This window comes from Corvus brachyrhynchos, unplaced genomic scaffold (assembly GCF_000691975.1).
Source record: "Corvus brachyrhynchos isolate BGI_N302 unplaced genomic scaffold, ASM69197v1 scaffold53, whole genome shotgun sequence".
Taxonomy (NCBI): domain Eukaryota; kingdom Metazoa; phylum Chordata; class Aves; order Passeriformes; family Corvidae; genus Corvus; species Corvus brachyrhynchos.
In genome coordinates, this window is record NW_008237681.1 from 2,009,022 (window position 1) to 2,031,265 (window position 22,244).

Sequence of the window (22,244 nt, forward strand, 5' to 3'; positions counted from 1 at the left end):
TCTTCCTTTAAAATACGTTCCATTTAAATAGAAGCAATAACTGGGATTGGGGATTTCTATTCTTTCCAGAAAAACTATAAACATCAACAGCAGCAGAGGCAGAATTTTATATTCATTAAAGAACCCTATGCTACAAACAAGATGCGACACTTAAATGTTACAGGCAAATAATTGATATTCCATGTTTTGATTTTCTTAGCTCTGCTTTGATAATGCCAGTCAGAATTTGGTCATTTCAGCCTTGGTGTCTCTCTGGCATCACATCATATCAAGCTGACTTCATATTTTACTGCTATCTTGACTGTTAATGCAGGTTTTGCATTGTCCAGAACTGGACTGCTGTTTGTATCTAAGGTGGAAGACAGCAAATCTACCAATGCTTGTTCCTGCCTTTGTCCAGTCTGTTATTTTTCCTTTGTTCAGCGTTTGCTTCTGCTCTGTCATTTGTTTCATTTTTCTCACTCTCAGTGCTTGTTGTGAAAAGACTGTCATTAAGAACAAAACCGTATATGTAAAGGATAGAAATAAATTGTTTAGTTTCAGAGTTTGAAAGTCTTGCTCTACATTTAGAATCAGTGACTGAACCAGGTACTGTGCAGTCCTGGACTAACAGCTAAGTCTAGTTTTATGTGTGTATGCACAAGTGACACTTCAATTTTTGGATTTTCTAGTGAGTGCTGGAAAAGGACAATATCCAACATTTCCTTTTTGTTCTTTCTTGTCAGAAAAAATTACGAGAAGTTGAGTCTGGATAATAGCAGCAGTGGAGCAGCCAGTTGCAAAAGTGAATTTTCAGAGAATATTGACCTTCCAGTTGACAGTTGTCAGTCTGCACATGGAAAAGATGAGGAAAGAACATATGAAGCAATCCCAGTAGAAGGTCACAGGACTATGGAGAAAGGTAGCCATTAGCAAAAGAAGCATCAGGGGTGCTATCATGCTGGTTAGAGGTGGGTTAAAAGCTTCTTTCCTTTCATTTTTATGTGCAGGTATTTTCTCTGAATTAGACAATGAGATGGACATAGTGGACAACTCAAGCAGCTCCAGTTCAAGTAATTTGAAAGAGTCTGCTATTGGTAAGATTCTTTAAGAATGAAGTGCACATCACTTTCTAACAGTAAAACAGTTGTTTTGTCCAATATATGAGGGTATTTCATTATTTGTCGCAAGTTCACAATCTGTTGTGTTACCTAAGTAAAGAAAATAGCTCTGCCTCTGTGACAGCCCTGTCCAGTTTAACACATTTGGTATCACCAAGACTTTGTGTAGCCTTTTCCCATATTTTGCAGTAGCAGCTATGAAGAAAGCTGGAATATTACTGGGCTCCTTGAAAAAGAAGGTGGTTTTAAATTTAAGCATAAGATGACTAATATTGATAAGAAACAGATGGAAGAGTGTGAAAAAGAAAGTTGAAAGAGGCAAGCTTTAGCTGTCTGGAAGAATTGACTGAATTGAATTGAGGGAATTGTGTGGATTTTAATTAGGGCAGAATTATGTGACAAAACACAGCATTAATTCTGCCTGTAGTTATTTATGGTAATCAAATAGGAAAGCACCTATTTGTTGTGTGTTATCTTAAGTAACAGCTTTTTGGGATTATATTTCCAATTTGAAAATCTAAAGAAAAAAAAGAAAACAAAAAACCCCAGCTGTAACCACTGAGTTACTTGCTAGATTGTGAGCTATCATGATCTACCTATTAAATGCAATGGGATTCTGATTAGAGAAAATCAAAGTACATTTTATACTAGAAAAAAATAGAGGTGGATGTTCAGTTAAGCAAAATTTAGGATTTCCATTCATAAAATATGTGGGAGATGTAAAATGTACTTTTAAAAGGTACAGGGAAGAATGTAGTTGTCTGATTAACAAACATTATTGCTGCAAGGTCCCAGGCTTCAAAATACCTAGAATAACATTACTTTATCTGTTTGTAATCCTATTTGGTGGCTGGATTTTCTTTCCTGTTTTGGCACAGGTACTGAAGAAATATGGCCTCTTTTTATTGAAATGTCTAGCCATTATTGCAGGGCAAATAGATGATTTGATAGTTCTACTTCAAATTCATTAAAATGACTTGCTAATTGTAACTGGATAGCCTGCCATTCTGAAGGCTGGAGGACCTGTGGCTAGCCCGCCCTGAGATTATTATCAAAGTTTCTTTAAAAGATAATAATTTTAAAAAGCACTTTTTTTTGGTCACTTTCTTGTGCTAAGGGAGTAACAGGGGAAGGCTACGGCATACAGGGAAGCCTTGAATAACAACAGGAAGGGACTGCATAGAATGAAGCCCTTAAGAAAAAGCAGCTTGCAGAGACAAGGCTCTATTTTGTGTTTATACTGAAGAATAACACGTTGTGTATCTCACAGGAATGCAATTCTTTGTGGGCTAGTTCAGCATTGTAGACAGAGATTTGAAGCCTTTTTGTAGTTTGTGACTTGCCACACCCAAAGCATTAGTGGTAATGATTTCCTTGTAGTTAATTGTTCTTCGTCAAGATTTAGACATTAACAAAATATCAGCTTTTCCTAATATTTCAATATTACCGTGCCATATTGTGATAGTTTTAATTAAATATTTTAAGTGGAAAGATACAGTCAGTTCCTATCAGTCCCAGTGACTTCAATCAGCATTTTAAAAGTCATTATCTATTTTTCTCCCAGCACAGTCTAATTATTATATAGATACTTCAGGACTGCTTTTTCAGAAAAATAACTCTGCAGTCTTACATTCTTAGATCACCTGTAGTTTCTACTTAATGCTGAGTTCAGTGTTATAGATCAGTTGTAAATGATGCTGGCAAATGTTTCGACTTTTCAGGGGTAAAGAAAAGATAGCTTTAAAAAATAATTATAAATTCAGGACAATTGGGTATTGCTTGAGATATGCTCCATTCATTAATAAATAAGTGGCTAACAGAGTTTGAATTATCAGCAATGGTTTTGTCAAGCATGTCAGCATTACAGGGGAAAAATGTGACCAACTTTGATCCAGCTAACTTGGAAACTGCTAACGTGAAGATGAGGGTTTTAGTTTCAGGTATATTGATGGGGATCATGAAAGGATTTGTCTAATCGTGCTGTCATCACATCATTCTCAGAGAAAACGTGATCATTCTAATTTAAAGCTAGGGTGCTATTTTATAAAAAGGTGTGATATGCTGAGCTGTTCAGTAGCACAGAAGCTGGTATGGATTTGTCAGTGTAATAGGAGTAAGCTTTTTTTTATAGTCCGATATTGTCATAATATTTTTAATGCTTTTGCATACTCAGTGTTTTTCAATTATGCTTTAAGAAAAGGATTATTCTTCTTAGACTAGACAATGTATTTCTACAAGACCAGCTCCTTTAACAACTTCCAAGATTGCCAAGTGCAGGGCGTGTAGATTCTGGAATAGTTGTTCCTGGTACTTGAAATCATTAATCCTACAGGAACAAGATTCTGCTCATTTCAAAGCATAGAGGCAGCAATGACAGATGCATTTTTCTTTTCCTGAAGTCATTATAATTTCAAATTATAAAGATTGGCAGAGGATAAGGACATACTGAGTCAAAAATCTGTGAAGAGTGATGGGATGGTAACAGTTTATTAGTTGCACTTTTTTTCTTAGTTTAAAATTACAAGGTTCCCAACTTTACCTTAGCTTAGTCATATTAAAGAGTTCTTACTTGCATTTGGTTTACAGTGTAACCATACCTTCACTTCTGTTAGTAAAAGCAAATAGCAGGAAGATATGTAATATGTCTTAATGCATAGTAGTCCAGTTGAGCTAGTGTGTCAGTTGGGCGAGAGTTAAAAATTTACTCTTTGTCTGGGAATGCTCTTTTGGACAATATTTTTTATTTCCCTTAATCATGTGCATTTACACCACAATCAGGATGGTGTCCTAAATACACTGAAAGACAGTTCTGTGTAAAACATGTTATTAGAAAACCCTGGTCCAAGGGCTTTATGTACTTGTCTTGTAAAGGGCAAGACTTCCTCCCAATAAAGAGGTAGCATGCAATAGATTCTTTTCTGAGTTGCTCAGCCCTTTCAGGAGATTAAGAAGTCTCAAAACATGGTCCTGTTGCTCTGCTGTATCTTGCTTAAAAGTTTTTCTCTAACTTCATAATTTAATTTATGTTTCCAATATTTGGAGGAATCTCTACACTTACATATCTTGTGACCAATGAGCAAAGACATTGATATTCAGGATTCCTTTCCTGAATTTCTGCAACTCAATAGTATTCAAAGTTACCATGTAATGAAGACACCACAGATCTGCCTGAACAATATTCTAGTGATGTAACTCTAAAACGGTCTCCTACATCTTTCTTTGAGAAATGCAACTGGTTTGCACAGTGCCACGACTTGAGTCTTGTGCAGGTAATGCTCTTATCCAGTTGAATAATTGGGGATTTCTAGAACTAGGATCCTCTCAAAATAGGAACTCTGCATGTAATATGTAGCAAGAGATTTGGCTCATCATTTAGGTCGTGAGTTTAGGTCATCACTTAGCTCCAAATTTAACTACTTTTGAGGACAGCAGCAAACACTGTATGAAATAAACCCCCATTCAGTAATGTCATTTGTTTTCTGGAGCCCGTAATTTGGGCTACATTGTAGGCAGCTACCTTATATCTTGAAAGTTCTGTGGTCACAAAGCTGAGCCTTCTTTTTTTTTTTTTTTTAAATTCAGACTGGTTGTATTTGATGGATTTGGTGATTTGAGATGACATTTCTTCTTTAGTAAGATGACTAGACAGTTTGGTAAGCTTTTGGAATAAGATTGTCTGACATCTGCTATATATGGTTTTCTGGTTTCAGATTGTGACAAGAAAGTTAGGGAATTTCTTGAAAATTATTATTGCACCAAGAAACCCATCATTTGCAGAATGGACTGTTTGTGAAGAACTTTGGAGATCTTAGTGTTTTGTAGGTTTACTTTTCCTGAGTTGTCTAAGATTCAGATTTCTCTTGAGACCTCGGGCTAATGGGATTTTGTTGAAGACATCAGCCAAGACCTGGTTTTCCTGTATGATGCCTGAGTTAAGTTCAAAATATGTTTATGTCAACTTCTGTTGCTGTACATGGAGTCACTGCTAGCAAGAAAAAAAACCTTTCCTGTTTGCTGTGCAAAACAGCTTAATTAACCTGGTTGGGATTGTCCATTCCAGTGTACAGTGATTTGAAGGGCAGCTTACTAAGAGTATTTTGAATAAATAAAGGTATTTTAACCTTTGTCCTAAAAAGATCATTGAGCTGTCATCCAAAAAACCACTCCCTTTGCTTCCATTTCATTAAAGGACATGTATTGAAGTTTTCTGCTAATACAACATTTTGATTCAATTTTCCTGCCAGTCTGATCAAACTTGGAAAGGTTTTCAGAGATTTTTGGTTTTTTAGATACCATTGAAGTGAAAGTTAAAGCCAAAGCAAAAGTTACTATCTTCTCAGGTTTTTCTGATCTCATATCATGTTATGAGCTCTTTCCTTGAAATTGCCTGTTTAGGCGCCTGCAAGAGCAGAACACTAAACTTCATATTAAAATCTTTCTGTACGATTTTTACTGATGTCAATGCACATTGAGAAGTTAAAGTCTTAGAAGTTGCTCTAATTACATCAGCTGTTAAAGACCAAAGTAGCAGTCAGGGAAATTCTTTATGCCTCATTTGATACATTTTTTTTATGTCCTCAAGGAATCTTCATAGAGCTATTCAGAACAGGGAGGCTGATGAGAATTAAAAGTTTTGGCTTTTGTGAGTCTTTCACATTCTAACAAGAGTGGGCACAAAACAGGAAAGAGATGGAGGGTTTGTATTTCATTTTCCTTGAGATCGTCTTGAGCTGAAAAATGCCCCGTTGCAAGGCATTTGAACAAAACATATTGCCTTGCTCTTCCTATCCGTGTCAAAGGAGTAGCCATGGTAAAAGGAAATGTGGTCCAGGTAACCGTGAGCTGGACATCAGGATACACGATGTGCTCCGTGATTTATGTGAGTTAACTTGCCCACACATCAGTGCTGTTTCTTACTCTCTGTCTGGCTTTGTATGATTAGCATAACTCATACACAGAAGACTAGGGATTATCAATAAAGTCATTAGTGTTCCCTAAGTGTGTGGATACATGTGTGAGTGTGTTTGTTACCATGATTTTTACATGTTTGAATCTCCTTGTGTTTAGTTATTAAGTAAATTATTTTCCTGTGTTTTCATAGTGAGTAATATAATGAGACTCCTTTCTCAGATCTAGCTGCTCAGTGGGTCTAAAGGATGTTTGCTATTGTTTACTGGTTTTCTGCATCATGATTTCTTTGGGGTTTTGGTTTCTAGCATTGATAAGTATTTTCCTAACTTTAGCGTATGAATCAGAAGATATTGCATCTCTGCCGTGTACAGTGAGTGGTGAGACAGACTCTTTGGTGTGAAGTATCATGCACTTGTAAATACACTCATAAGATGGCAGATTAGCAAGTCAAATGTGGTGAGTCATCAAACTGATCAAGCAAATTTGGATATGAGCCCTTTACTGATAAGAGACCATTTATTCGAAACAGCCAAAGGGTACAGTATTTCAAACCCAATTTTGTGTATGAATACTTGGAAAGGGGATGGTTTTTTTATAAAATTCTAGCCAACAGCGGTGTTCACACTTAGCCAAGTGGCTTTTGTTACAGATTTTCTTGCATATATTCACATGATATATTATGATATTTGTTGTGACAGAGTGTCGGAGGTTGTAACTCAAAATCCTTACCCCAAAGCAGCATGATTCACGTTCACTCAGAGCTTCTACTTTTGTATTTGTGTTATTGTGTCTGCATCCTAAGCAGGTAAAATATCTGTTCCCTGAATAGGAGCAATAATATTTTTCATTTCCTTCACTTTATAGGCAGTGGGCACTCTCTTTTTCTATTTTTCTGTCTCATTAGCAAAGTTAATTGAAGAACTTTTGCTTCTATGAGGGCCTAGTGTATTTACTATTATGTAATTCAGCTGCTCTTATCAAATAGTCTTTTGTGCTAGCTACCACAGAATTTTGGTATCTGTTTTGATAAAGCATCAGCAAGGAGTAAAATATTGTTTCTTTTTCTTTCATTCTCTCTCTGTGTGTCTTCTTTTTAAGGAGACAGATTTGGCCTAAAGATGTATAATTTCTTTTGGTTTTAAAGTGAACTCAGTCTGACAGATGAAAGCCTCCTTCAGGTTTTTTTTTCAAATTCAGAGGATCTCAGAAAAGTAGGAAAAACATTTCAGAGTCCAACACAAAAGTATGTTTGAACACGAAAAGATTGAAGACTCCCAGAAATGTTTGCTCTACAGTTGCTCTAGAACTGATATAACTGCTGTAACAAGACCAACAATGGGAAAACTACTTTAAGTTTGACATAAAATTTTTTTTTTCTTATCTGGTGTTTGAGTGATTGGATGCCTCTGTTTTTGTTTAGTGATGATGTTTTTGATGTTACTAGTGTGGAAAAAAATCTCATGTAGACAAAGATGCAGGTGTTTTATTAAAATACATTAATTGTAAAAAAAAAAAATTGTAAGCATATCCTAATCTTGCTACTCAGACTTTCAGTTAGCAGAATTATCTTTTCATTAAACATACACTCAATCAAAATGAGATACCAGAGTGGTCTCAAATTACCATGAAAAGAATGGTTTTACAGGAGTGATTTAAGACAAATGCTTAAGACTAGTATTTGCTTTAAGGCAATGCTTTCCAAGTACCTAAATAATAGATATCATCAAACATTACCTTTCCTTCTACAAATTTTTTGGCAGTATGCAATAAATTATTTCAATGTTTACATTCAGTTTCATTGCTGATTAGATGTTCGACCAATAACTGGTCATACTGCTGTCTTCAAGGTCTTGACTTCAGTAGGATTATTTAGGAAGTAAGGTATTGCATGTGTTATTGCATACAGCTGCTAATGGAATGCTAGCTAATGGAATGGTGACAGTAAAACTCTGGTGGACCATCAAAGGTCCTCTGAGAAAGTGAGCAAATATTTTATCTCTTTATCCAGACTAGAGACAATGTTGCAGCTACAGTGGTAGCAGTAACTGTAAGAATTTAATGCAAATCCAGGTACATATTCTGTGGACATCTAGCCAGCATATGTTGTTACTTTCTGTGAAATTCTGAAATTGTTTATTAAAATACTGTGTGGGGATGAGATTGTAGTTATGATGCAAGAAAATCTTTGATACATCAAACAGCAACTTGACAGTCAAGTGGGGCTTTGGAGTTTGTTTAAGGCTGTTTTCTAAAAGTTATTTTAATACCATGTCTGGGAATAGAAGATATTAACATGCGTGTTTTGTTTTTTGGTGTTTTTTTTTTTTTTTTTAACAGAAGATAATATTTATGTGTTTGTTTCAGGTATAATTAAATGAAGTTTTAAGGTAGCTGTGATTTGTGATTTTAATATAAATTATATAATTGATCACTGTTACGATCAATTCCAGTTGGTTGTTTCACAGTGGAATAGTTCTGCAATTGCCTTTGTGAAACATGTCCTTGGTTACCTTTACAGCTTCATTTTATCTCAGCCTATGGCACTTAGTCTGCTTCAGGATATTGTTAGAGGGTGTTTGCACACAAAAGCTTTACATGCTTGCTACTTAAGTTTAAACTGTTATTAGTTAGCCAAATTCTGGTTTTGTGTTTTTAAGCAGGTGTTTTTCTATAGAAAAATGTGCTTATGTATTTGATAGTGTATATTGTAGTAGTGTTGTAATGTAGAGTCTTGTCCCTTTGAACTCTAGATCTTCTGTATAAACACAGACACCCATTTCTTGGATTTGGAGACCTCATTTCCTTCAAAAAGGAAACAAACAGAAGCAGAATATGTCACACCATCCCTCTTCTAAAGGTCTTCCTTTTTCTTCTGTTTCTTCAGTAATGCATCAAACACATTCTTGACCATTATTTTTTATGATGTCTTTGGCACCACCCTTATTCACAAATTCTGTTAATTGTTTCTTTATTTCTGCTTTTCCTCTCATATCTGGAAAAAACTCTCAAAATCACTCTTGGCTGCATCTGCCTCCTGAACAATTTTTTCGTTTTACCTTTGACGTAGCTAGGTAAGTATTTATAATGATAGCATTGATTCTTTTCCTGTGTTTCTTCACAGACCCTGTTTGATTCAAATGAAGTATTTTATTTTTGCTATCAGAATGGTTCCTAGCATAACATCATCCAGTTTATCACTTCCTAGCCTTACATCTTTAGTCCCGTTGCAGTCAGTAACGGCAACCTCCTCATGCTTGAGCATTGAAGAAAGCACGTTTTCTTTCTCTTTGTAGAAATTCGCTACTATACTATACTATACATTGCCCCTCACATAATCATTAGTGAAACTATTTCCTTGTCTTCGTAACTACTCCTTGAAACTGTAGCTTTCCCTACTGCCACAAAAATAGATACAAATTCTTTCCATATTGGGCTATCGTGGCTGCCATCCATCAGGACATTATGTTAGTTCTTTCAATTCCCCAGTGTCTGTACCCATTTGTTATTGCTTATCTCAGCTAGTGAAGTCTGTAGGCTGGGAAAGTATTTGTCTGGAGTTTAGAGAAGGATCTAGCATTGAAACATGTAGAGCTGTATTTCTGACATTGAGATATTGCTATCCTGGTGATAAAAAACCAATTTTTTCCCCACTTTACTAGTACTGAGCAGAGAAAGAAACTTTTATTTAGTAGAAGTCATCCTATTTTGGACATGCAGAGTAAATCAGCCTTTATGTGACTTACAAATGCACAGTTGTAAACTGGTGAATTTGGACAGATTTCCTTTAGAGGAAACATAAGAAGGAGTCAGGGAATACTGATATTTTCTCTACAGTCGTTGATGCCAAACATAATTAAAACTTTTTTCTTTTTTTTTTTTGTAATGATAGAGATTATGTTGATGGTTCTGGATCAAGACTGTGACCAGGTAATTTTGTACTTGCAAGAAATTCAAACTTTAACTTAAATTAAACCAAACAATTTCCAGGTTTTTGAACATTATCACATTATTCTCCTGTTGCATATAGAGTGTTTCCTCTTTATTTCTTCATCTTTAATGCCCATTGATCTGCTTTTGAGAGTACTTTCATTCACCCGCAGGTTCTGCACTAAGAAAATAGTGTGTTTGTGATGAGGTGGCAATCTCATAGGAATAGCTCTTTGCATGTTTTTATCTAATAGTTGTACTTTAAATGTTAGAAATGGAGGTAATTACATTTTACATACAAATATGTTATCTGAAATACCATTAAGGTACTTCTTAAAAATATGAATTCCGATAGTAAACCAGTAAGATCTCATGTTAATGGTCATTATCCTGGCTAAACTTCTGCTGAATGCAATTGAAATTTCTCCTGTGAAATGAATATTTCATGGAGCCCTTGTAAATTATCATGTATTTATACATCATGATTGATGAAACAAGTTTTCCATTTGAAGTACTTTTCTTTATTATTGAGAAGCTTCACATACTGTAAGCTGCTAAGCTGTGGTTTCAGAATGCATATTGTCTGAATAAAATAATATTTTGAAATAAAATTATTTTGATCAGTTGAGCTATTGATCTTCACAAAAAGGTACTTATTGTCTGTACTAAGTTCTATTTTACAGCTTTTAATATAAACGTTGTATTAAGAATTTTAATTATGCAGTACGAATCCAAATTTGATGTCAGCTTTCTGTAGTTTCAGTGCTGTTTACTGAAGAGTGCCATCATAATAACAACACGGTTTAAACTCACTATCCAACCATAATGTCTGAGAGTTATAACAATCTACAGGCAAATACTTCAGCCTTTGTTGATATTTTCAATTCTGTGAGTAATTTGAGTAAATGCATTATCTTTTGTCAGTGATGTTTTCCTTTTGGATAAAACTCTAAAAAGCTTTGGTCGTCTTCAGCAGCCTGTTCACACATGTGTGCCCTCATCCTCCACATAATGCTGTTACTTCTTTATTTAAAAAAAAACCCCAAACATGGAACTTGGAGTGGTCTGGAATGTGTGGACTTCATGGGAATTCCTAAAGTCTTTGAAGCACACAGACACTACAAGTAGATGTTAAATCTGGTCCTCCTAGACTTTTAAGTCACATTGTTGCTGTCATACTAGAAAAGAGAAAAAACTCTCTAAGCTGAATAACAGGAAAATCCAAATTATGTCCTTGCTGTTATCATTCTAAACATATTTATATTCAGAGAAAAAAAAAAATCTGAAGACCTACAAAAGAAAAGGCCCTGATTTATTTACTTTCAGTTTGTAATACAAGCTATTGACAGGAAAAGAGGAGACAAATACCACAGAACAGAGAGCAGTGAAAAAGGTAAGATTTCAAATAAGTAAAGGTTTTATGAGTGTCCTAACAAAACCTGAAGACTTCTAGCTTATAATGGCAAGACCACACTATTTTTCGGGGCCTCAAATATAGAAGTATTGAAACAGTTGTCACCTTGAGCAGAAGAACCAACTTACCAATTCTTCTTTAAGTGACTCAAAGGAAATGCAAAGCTACTTCTCCTCTAACTGATTGTTAAGAGAAGACTTAGGGAAAACATGTGAAACTGAATTTCACTTGACTTTCTCAAGGCATCTGCCAAAAGGCAGTGCAACAAAAAACCCCAGCAACAGCAATGATGTTATCTTCCTGATCCTACTAGAAATGTGTCTCCCTGTGGTAGAGAAGGATGTTTTCTGTATCACTCTATTTCTATGAGAGCACTGTTCAGATCTGGATGGTCTTTAGACAGTACAACTTGTGAATATCTTTTTTCTTGTTACAGTAGCCAGCACAGAAATTCATCAGCAAAAGAGTGGTAATAATTCTGTTGTGAACTAGTTAATGTTGCTATTTGGATTTCATCACCCTCTCAGTAGAAGTTTTAATCTTGACACAAGATCACTTTGGAAAAAAAAAAAAACCCAAAAGTTTCTGTGGTTGTAAATTTGTACATAAGACTTAACGATCCTCAGGGTGTTTCTGTGAGAGTAAATGTTAGAATATAGATCTAAATTAGCCTCTGAAGTGTAGCTTGAGATAATTATATTTAAGAGAGGTACAGGGCTTCTGGCTGAAGTTCAATACTTGGGCCAAGGGTCTTTGCTTATCTTCCAGGTCTAATACTCAACTTGGAAAGATAATTTTGTGAACTAATGTTCTTTAGTGATTTATAGTGGAAGTCTGGTGATAAGCTTTTATTTAATCTCTGGGCCTGACAATATGTATGACTTTAATACACAAGATTAAAAATCCTAAACAAGAATGGATTTACCTCATAGAAATGGCCCATACCAGACATGTTGTTATAATTCTTAGGGTAGAATGACAATAAATTTCATAACATCAAAATATATAAAAAACAAATTTGTGTTAGTCTATGTAAAAAGAAAAAATCAGTTAAGAAATTTCTGTTGATCATATATTTATCCTTTTGAATAAATGTGACAAAATTTTAACAATTGTTAAGGTACATAATACTGCTTTTCTCATAGAGCAATTTAGTGATTCAGAGAAAGGGATTTTCTTTTGAAACACATTATCACTTACATTGTCTAAATTTTTAGCGTTTTAGATTATGCTTTTCTTGTTCCCAGCATTACTGGGAAAATAAATCAGGCATTTCAACTTGGTATTTACATCTACAGGTTTTAAGCATTGTATGTTATTAATATACTAAGGCAACAAAATGAGCTGCCCTCCTGATTTTATTCTTGTCATCTACAGCATTGGCAGGAATTGCTGCATCACAAAGGAAGGTGCGTCAGATCAGTGACCCTGTTCAGCAGATTCTTATTCAGCTGCACAAAATTATCGTCCTCACTCAAGCATGCATTACTGTTGCTTCTGACATTCTGTACTTTTTAGTAATCTGCTTTTGTCAAAATGATGTTGCTGCAAAGTGCTGCTAATTTAGTTACTGTTCTTTAAAAACAACAGAACTTGACATTTTTGCAGATGGCAGGATGCTTTAAAAATATATCATTTAAATAAAGACTAACTTTGAATATTAGTATGTGGAGGATGGCAATAATTGAGTCATATGAAAAAAAAATCTGTGGCTCACCTCAGAAAAATTGATTGTACAGTAAAGTATTTTTACAACACTCTGTCATACCAGCAATATGACTGCTTAAGGTGACAATATCATATACTGACATGGAGAGTACATAAAATGCTTTCCTCTGTAGTAATAGTTTCTAAATAACTTTGTATTGATAATTAAAATATAATTTCATAGTCATATTTTCTTGGGAGTTTTAATGCAATAGATGAAATCCTGAATATGTTCACTGTTTTGAAATGTCAGATATTTTTCAAATTTAAGACTTGTTTTAAAATTAAGTTCAACTGCTCCGTAGTGAGAGAGAGTTGAAATTATTTCATGCTGATTCCAAAGCAAAAATGGAGCTGAGCTGATACAAAATCTACCTTGAACTCTCACCTAAAAATGTGATAGGAAATTCTTTATTCTGCAGAAAGATGGCTACCATGCAGCTATTTGCAATATTTGCTATTATTAAATAAACATATTTTCATTTTCCAAAATGAAGTATTTACATTTGGGATGTGATGTTTATCACCTCAGGGCTTTTGAGATTGATCAGCCAAATTTGTTTGGTTTCATTTAGAACAGAATAACATAACTGAACTTGAGTGTGCTTTACACGTCTCTCTTTTGCTTTGTTTTTTTTTTTTTTTTAATTGTCAAGCTTATCAAAACAGGTAATACAAGAATTAAATTATCAGAGACAAAGGAAACAAACATTATTTAAAATAATGGAAATCATATCCTTCTCCTATCACCAGAAATAAGGCAGTTCAGCTCTTACATGGTATGTTAGGAGTATGTCCAAGCTGCTCATTAGTGAGCCTATCCTTGCTGTTCAAGAAAGTTTTCTCAAGTGGCCTACTAATTAATACGAGTTATTGTAATGTGGATGCTCAAGAACTAAGAACTAACAGCAGCTCAAAAACTGGCTCAGAATTGACCACTGAAGCAGTAGCAACAGCTTTTCTCTGGTTTCAGAGAAACCAGAATCCATACCTGTACTTGTTTACTGTTTCCATATGCCTCTTTTGCACTTGTTTATGTTCTTACAAATCTGAGGTCGAGTGTTTTTTATAATACATAGCTGTTTTTTTAAACTCTGTTACATATTCCAGCTGACAGTTCTAAACTGAAGTTTGCAAGGGAGAGTTTTTGCCTGTTAGTTCTTGGCTGCCAGCAGCCTTCCGTTTCCATGGGAACAAGAATCAGAGTGATCTCTGGAAAACAATGTAAGAGAAAGCTTTTTAAAAAGCATTATGTAAATCCTTGGCTTTTTTTTTTTTTTTTTTTTTTAACTGATCTGACAACTGATTTCATTAAAACAACATCTAAAATTGAACACTAGTGCCTGAGGCAACTCCAAGTTTCTCAAGCACTGGACTTGTTCTTTACCACTTCTCCTTCAGAACATCCCAGTATCTCCATGGTACATTGACTGCACACAGTTGATTGCAGTGGTATGTTATCCACAGAATATGTTGTCGGCCTTTCATAAGGCATCGTTTTTTTTACTTGCTTATAGGCTAAGGAACATTCAACTTCTGGCTTAAAGCAGATGTGTAAGGCCTTTTCTGCATGAAAAAAGAGTTGTATCTGTCTGTAACAAAAAAATCTGTATGCCACCAGCTGTCTGGTGAAGTCTTTTGTGCTTAGCATGTGACTTTGATCCCTGGTTTGTCAGAGCAAATCAGGACTCCTGTGAGGCCAATAAAAACCATTCTGGATTTATAGCTGTCTAAGAGCAGTAATTTGTTCCGGAGGGATAAATGTCTTTACAATATGTGCTATGTCGGTGTATGAATATGAATAATTAGTGGTCAGCCCCTCCCTAAGTAGTCAAAAACTTCCTGTATTTAGTGGAGTGTAACTTTATAAATTTACATCAATGAAGTGATTGTAAAGAGTATACTATATGGTAGAAAATCACAGCTTTTCAAACAGTGTCTGCAGGTATAAGCAAGTATACAAAATCAGCATAGAAGATAACTTCAAAAGGCTAGTAACATACCATAGAATGGTTGTCAGACTGGGTTGTTGTCATTGCAGTGACCAACAGCTGAAACTGTACATTTACTGTTGGAGCATAAAAATTATTTTAAAGGAAAACACGTTCTTTGGACTCTCTATTGAAGACTTTAAGGACAATAGAGTAGGATTTGTGGGTGTTTTGTTTGGGTTTTTGGTGTTGTTTTTTGCTTGGTTGGTTTTTTGTTTGTTTTTTGTAATATAGATGAAAAATGTGTTCTTTTTCAACCAAAAAGATAAAGGAGGAAAAAGTATACTGAATCAGTTAAGCTTTATAGACAAGTAAAAGGTAAATTGCCTCCCTCGGGAAGCTTCGAGCAAAAGGGATGCTCTGAATTGTATTAAGACCCATAAGTACCTTAAAAGAGCCTGTTGAAACCATTCTATGCACGTTGAATGATGGGCTAAGCTTCTTGATATTCCATTCATTTCAGATGGAGTGACTCTTTATAGCCAACATGAAATCTAGTCTAATGTTCTATGTGCTTCATCTGTAGAAAAATGTCTCAAATACTAGCACTTTGATCAGGGAGGCAAACCTGGTGTTACTAGTGGTGGGCTTAGAATGATGTTTACCTTCAAGGCTAGAGGAACTGAGTTGTATGATAAGCCAAGCCTAAGAAAGTGGGCAAACGAAGGAGCGTTATTATAAGATGTCACTAAATCAAGTCTTGCACTGTTGTTTTTCACCATGCTACTAGATATCAATGTTTCCTTTTGCAGTGTAGCTACATTTTTCAATAATGGCACTTCTGAATGGGTCATTTTTATGGCCTCCGTAACTGAATGGTGGAAACATGTTTCTTTGTTTCATGTAGCTTCCTCCAGCTTTGCAATGCAACTTGAAAAGGAGAATCATTGAGAGATTCAAGAAATCCCTCTCAGTCAGCAGAGCAATCCTTGTAATATGAAATCAGAAATCAAAAAGGTGTGGTATACCATTTACTACTTGTGGCCAAGTTTGTCTCTCTTTCTATTCAATCATGTATTGATATTAGTAGCACAAAAATATAAGTGTACTTCCTTGGCATCTGTGTAGTGTGGGAAACTGAAGCTAAGATATTTCATTTATTAATTGATGATAAAGCAGTTTTTAGATATATTATTGTACCTAGAATTTGATGACTGTGGTGACTTATTATCATACACATAATTTTCCTCTGTGACTTAATTTGATTATCACCTACTTCCACTGAATTATGGAAGCTTCTATGTCATTGTTTGCTACAAAACAGATGACCCCAAATGCTGGATCCTCCCTTTGCTTCTGTAATAATAAACCTGAGATTCTAAAACTTCCTGGAAGGTGGCACATTGGTAGTACATTAGAAAGGTAGTTAAAGATGCTTCTTTCTGAGCTATCAGTTTCGTGCTATCCTATAAACCAACTTGGGATTTACATTAAACAATTCCTGTATTTCAGCCATAACACTAAATCTAAGAAATACCTGCTCATTGTGTATTGAGTTGATGTTCTCAGAAAAGGATACCCAAAAATACGATAAGAAAAATCAAGTATTTTTTATAAAATTAACCTAATTTTCTGGTGTTCAGAAATAAAGGAAGTTTTTTGTAAATGCTATCAACAGTAAAACTGTGTAGCTTCAAAACTATTAGATTTAAACCTGCAGAAAAGGGAAGAAATACTCTATTTAAAAAGTAAATGGTAGTAAATTGAAAATGTTTGAAATATTGAATGCAATTCTGGGCATTGTACCTTAAAGGAAATAGTCATATTCTATTAATAGAAAGCGACAACAAAAAGTGCAGTTAGAAGGATGGAGAATTGATAACTATAAATGTTACATAATTTACCAAAAACAACACTGTAAATGTACTGGGTGACATGGATATCATTTGGAGGTAGTGAGAGAAACCTAAATAGAGGAAAGAATTAGGTTGAATTCTTACAGCAAATGTTGTTATGAGATTGTACAATTTCTGGAAATAACATTTTAAAATAATGGGATTTTAACTATGCTATAGTAGAAAACCTAATTAGATTTACAGATGAAAAGATTCCTTCACTGATCAGTGGTGGGGTAAAGGTCTTCCAACAACAGAAATTCTTCTGTTTCCATAAGAGTGAAGTGTTACCATGCTGCAGAAATGCGTGACTGGAATTTCTCTCCTGTACATGTGGATAGTCCTGTCAGAGTGGTTACCAGTGGATATTTTCAAAACTAGATGTTTTTAAGTTTAGTGTCAGTATCATTGCTCATATAATCAAGTAGCTGAACTGACCTTGAGTTTTCAAGAGTGCTGGGATCCCTTTAATGGGAATTATACCACTTGAATATGGGCTAACAATTTCACTTGAAGCCACAATTTTAAAAACCAGAGTCATCAGCTGCTTCTCTCATGGGTTCAAGAAATACACTTTCCTGTTCATCTTCGCACTAATGTATAGTTTTACATTTTATTCAGATCATCTGGAGAATTCAGTGCTTTATACTAAATGCAGCTTGCGATGTTCTGTGTTTCTAGAGAGAAGAAGGTAGGATGTTCATAATTGTGTTCACCAGTTTTTCATTAATCTAAAAAGGCCTGAAATTTCTTTTGACTTTTTGATTTTGATTGCACTGGAAAACATAGAAAAGAGTAAGCTGCCTCCTAGAAGTCTGAAGTTTTGGAAATTGGGAAGGTTGGAGATTTCAGGTATCTCTTTTCCTTTTTCTCTTTTTTTTTTCCTAGCTGCTGCAAGGTTCTCCTGAATTGATTGAACCCAACATCTTCACAGCAGATTGGCATGGGGTACATCTTTCTTCAGGTGGAAATATGTTGCTTCCAGATGATAGAAAAGGTAAACAAAACATGATAAACTTCTATAGTGGCATATATATTTCTAATAAAGTGTATGGTATCAAAGCAGAAGGAATTGCTACTCCAAGATCAGTCTTTAAAGACAATAAAGTTATGTTGATTATACTGATTTTCTGGTCTGGTGTTTTTTGGTTTGGGGTTTTTGTTTGGTTGGTTGTTTTTTGTTTTGTTTTGTTTAATTCATGGTAAGAAATGCAGCTTACCACTGCATTATACTTTGGACTAGTGATACTCAGCAAGATGAATCATAAACACCATGTATAATCAAACCTACCAGCTGTGGCGTCATCTGGGGTGGGGAACTACAATTCCTGGTTCAGAGACTTTTTTATCATGTGCTTTTTTGTGCAATGGACATAAAGGAAATGTGCACAAAGAAGAGTGTAAATGTCATTGTGCCATTTACATTCTTCTAAATACAGAAAAAGCTATGTTGCAATCCATGGACTAGAGGATACAGTAACATTAAAATCTGTGGTGCCAGAGAGTAGAGTGAGAAGCTTTTGTTTTGATTGCCTTTGTGTTGAAAATAGCATATCTGTTCCACAGCTTATTGCAAAAACCAAAATTAATACTAAGTGTCAAGGGTGATATTTGAGTAGGAAATGAGTCCCTAACAATCACTTTAAATATGAGCATTATTTTGTTCCTGGAGACGATAATGCAATTTGTTGAGATGCTCATTATCTTTAATTTTTGAATCTCTTAACCTGCAGACAATACTTTTGTCCTCACAAATTGCTGCTGGCTGTGTGCCCTTTCCACTGTAAATTTCCACTGTAAGTGGAAAAAAATAAGAGAGTTGCACTTCTGAGTTCTGTTACATAAAGTCTTAAAATTATTTTTCATTGGCTAGAATACTTCCATAATGTGTGTGCATCAAACGTTCATATCATGCCATAAAATAACCCCACCTCGTCAGGGGGTCATTGTACTCAGTGGGAGTTACTGATCATGAAGCATCTCTGTCATTATGTTTGTAGTGGAATTGCTAAGAAACTGATAAGGGAGCATAAATCCCAAGTTCAATAGTATAACATTACTTGCCTTTCACTTTAAGGCATCCTTCGCACTTCTGGCATGGCAGAAGGGATGACATATCAGCAGTTGCAGGTAAGCTGTATGTGTACCTATATGTTTTCATTTATTACTTTTAATGAAAATAATTCACTGAAATTAAGTTCTTTTAACTTGTAGACTCTAATTGAAGAGGTTCTAGTGGAAAGTGGTTATTACAGTTTCTCTTTAACAGGTCAGTCTAGCCAATTTAAAAAGAAAAAGTTAATTATGATGTGCTAAACCCAAATGTATTGTCTTCCTGTTTACGTGACTGCAATTCACTTTAAACTTAGTGCAGTATGTGGTTTATTATAATACGTGGATGCTTGGACTGGAAGAAATGTATGTGGGATTTATTAGCTAATCTAGGCAGCTTTTTTTGGCCACAATTTCCTCACTTTTTTTTCCCACATAAACCCACACCTGAACAAAAGGTTCGTTACATAGAAGTATATTTTATTTCAATACTCTGTCATTACAGGGTTTAAAGGATAAAGCTGATATATTTAGCAAAATATTTGAGTACAGCACAAAAACCAATGTGTTTACTAGCACAAAAGAGCAGGGGATGAAAAAATGCAGTGGTCTTTGAAACTAGGTAGATGCTTTGTCCTCAAGATAGTGTACCTTTCCTGCAGGAAAATTTTGACACAAGAAAGAAAATATAAGAAATATGTCATTACAAGCCTAGCATTTGTTATATTTTTCACCTGCTGTCCTATTGTTTGTCATCTCAAATAATCCTTAGTGCAAAAAAACATTAACTACTTTAATTGAGTAAGTCTGTTCTTGTCTTTACATTAGTCACCATTTTAAAGTCTGGGAGACTGCAGTTAGGTTTTTGAAAACAAACGAACAAACTGTCCCCACCCCTTGCCCTCGCTAATATAAGTATTAAGAGGTATTAAAAATTTATAGTTCCTGGTGCCTCAGCAGTATTTTTCAGTTATTTTTTATCTCTGCAAAGTTTTTAGTATGATTCAAGTTTGAAAATTTTCTAATGGTAGTCTGAATATTTCTATAGGCTACTCATTAAATTGGTATTTCAGCTTCCAAGTGTCTTGCAGCTGCCAGCTCAAAGAATTGGAAATCTTGATTCAACACTCCCAAAATAAAATAATGGTTTAATCTTTAAACCTTTAGGGTGTACTTGAATTATGTTTACAAATTACTTTTTCAGCCATGAGGTCTAACAAACTTCTTTATAAATGTTTTCAAGTATCTCAAAATTTTTGCCCTAATGACAAGCTCCCAGGATTTGATGCCGTAGAAAAAATATTGCACAACTTATTAAAAAAAAAAAAGACATCAAGGTCTACCATGTCCTGTTATAAATGTACAAATGTGTTGTAGTAGTATAGGCATTCATCTCACAAACAGACTAATAAAAAGTGTCTTACTTTAATTAACTGCAATGAAGGAGGTGTATGCTGAATATGTATTTCAGTGTTTTACAAGAACTACTACAGAGATAAGGTATCTATTAAAGGAAATCAGTGATAGTGTATCCCATTTTGAAAGGACACATAAGGATTGAATCCAAGTCCCTGCTCCTCACAGGACTTCCTGAAACTAAACTATATGACCAAGAGCATCATCCAGACACTCCTTGAACTCAGACAGGCTTGGTGCTGTGATCACTTGCCTGGGGAGCCAGTACCAGTGAGGAACCTTTTCCTGATGTCCAATCTGAACTTCCCCCAGTGCAACTTCATTTCATTCCCTTGGGTCCTATTGCAGTAAATGTAATTGCTGAAATGTAGAGCATGCTTCAAGATTGCAGGCACATATGCTGGTACTTTCAACATATGAGTGCCATAGAAATGCACATGGGACTAACAGCAGTGAAATAATAAACAGTCTTTTTTGCTGATTTATTCAGGACTACTTTTTTTTCCTGCTGTGCTGGAATTCCTTAGAGAGTAGCTGTTCTGCAGAAAACTAACTTAAGATTCTAAATCTTTAAAAATGTTATTTTAAAGGAGACATAAAAGAATATTCTTCATAGCTACATGGGATGACAGTGTAGTATAAGGAATTCTTCTCGATGCTGTGTTTATCCTGCGGAAGGAAACGCGTGAAAGACCAGGCAGTACATTTGCACACATAAGTAGGGTCTGGAGAAGGCCAGTGGACATCCATCCTTAATCACACTGGTGGATGTGCTATGTCTTTGATTTTCACAGCAGCACTGGGAAATTGGGAAAGCACATTGTGTTTCCCCTGGGTCACGCAACTTCTTTAGCAGCACTGGTAGTATGTTATCCACAATCAGTGCTGATCTGTGTTTTCTTCATGGGACTTGTAGCAAAGACAAAATTGATTTTGGAGTGAATTTTGGAGGAATGGAGTGAAATCTCATAGATATGAATCTCCTCAGAAGCTAAGTTGTATGTTGTCTAGATATGGTTGGGTTTGTTTTTTTTTTTTTTTTAATTTTAATTGCTTAGATTTGTTAATGGTGTGCATGTAACAGCTATTGCAGATTTTGCCCAACTCCACTGCATATGTATCACTATAGCATGTCCTGGCTTTTGCTGGCAGATACAAGACAGTCTTACTGCAACCCTGTTGTTGGCCTGTCACCAGCAATTTGGTTTTTTACTATGCTTTTTATGGTGGATTGACCCTGGCTGGATGCCAGGTACCCACCACAGCTGCTCTGTCACTCCCCTCCACAACGGGGTGGGGGAAAGAAAATATAACAAAGGTTCATGAATTGAGATAAGGACAGGGAGGCATCACTCACCAATTCATGTCACAGGCAGAAGAGACTCGACTTGAGAATACTAGCTGAATTTATTACTGATCAGAATCAGAGCAGGATAATGAGAAGCAAAACAAATCTTAAAAATACCTCCACCACTCCCTGGAGAGAGCTCTCTTTCCCAAGCTCTATCTCCTCCCCATAAGTGGTGCAGAGAGCCAGGGAATGGGGGTTATAGTCAGTTCATCACAGGTTGTTCCTGCCACTGTTCAGAGAGAGGAGTCCTTCCCCTGCTCCAGTGTGGGGTTGCTCTCACAGGAGACAGTTCTCCACAAACTTCTCCAGCCTGAGTTCTTCCCATGGGATATAGCTCTTCATGAACTGCCCCAATGTGGGTCACTTTTCCATGGGGTGCAGTCCTTCAAGAACAGCCTGTTCCAGCATGGGTCCCCCACAGGGTCACAAGTCCTTTCAGGAAACCTGCTCCAGTCTGGGCTCCTCTCTCCATGGGTCTTCAGGTCCCTGCCAGGAGCCTATTACAGCATAGGCCTCCCATGGCTTTACAGCCTCCTCTCA

At 35.6% G+C, this 22,244-nt stretch overlaps 1 protein-coding gene across 1 annotated transcript in view; it reads left to right on the forward strand.

The window, feature by feature from the left end:
• The window catches only part of NEK10 (NIMA related kinase 10), a 99,867-nt gene that overhangs the window by 67,324 nt on the left and 10,299 nt on the right, over positions 1-22,244 (forward strand). Inside the window, 7 exon segments of the mRNA XM_017732066.1 lie at positions 728-901; positions 990-1,076; positions 12,730-12,830; positions 15,898-15,958; positions 15,961-16,007; positions 17,774-17,882; positions 18,963-19,015. Of these exon segments, the coding sequence (XP_017587555.1) occupies positions 728-901; positions 990-1,076; positions 12,730-12,830; positions 15,898-15,958; positions 15,961-16,007; positions 17,774-17,882; positions 18,963-19,015 (632 nt within the window).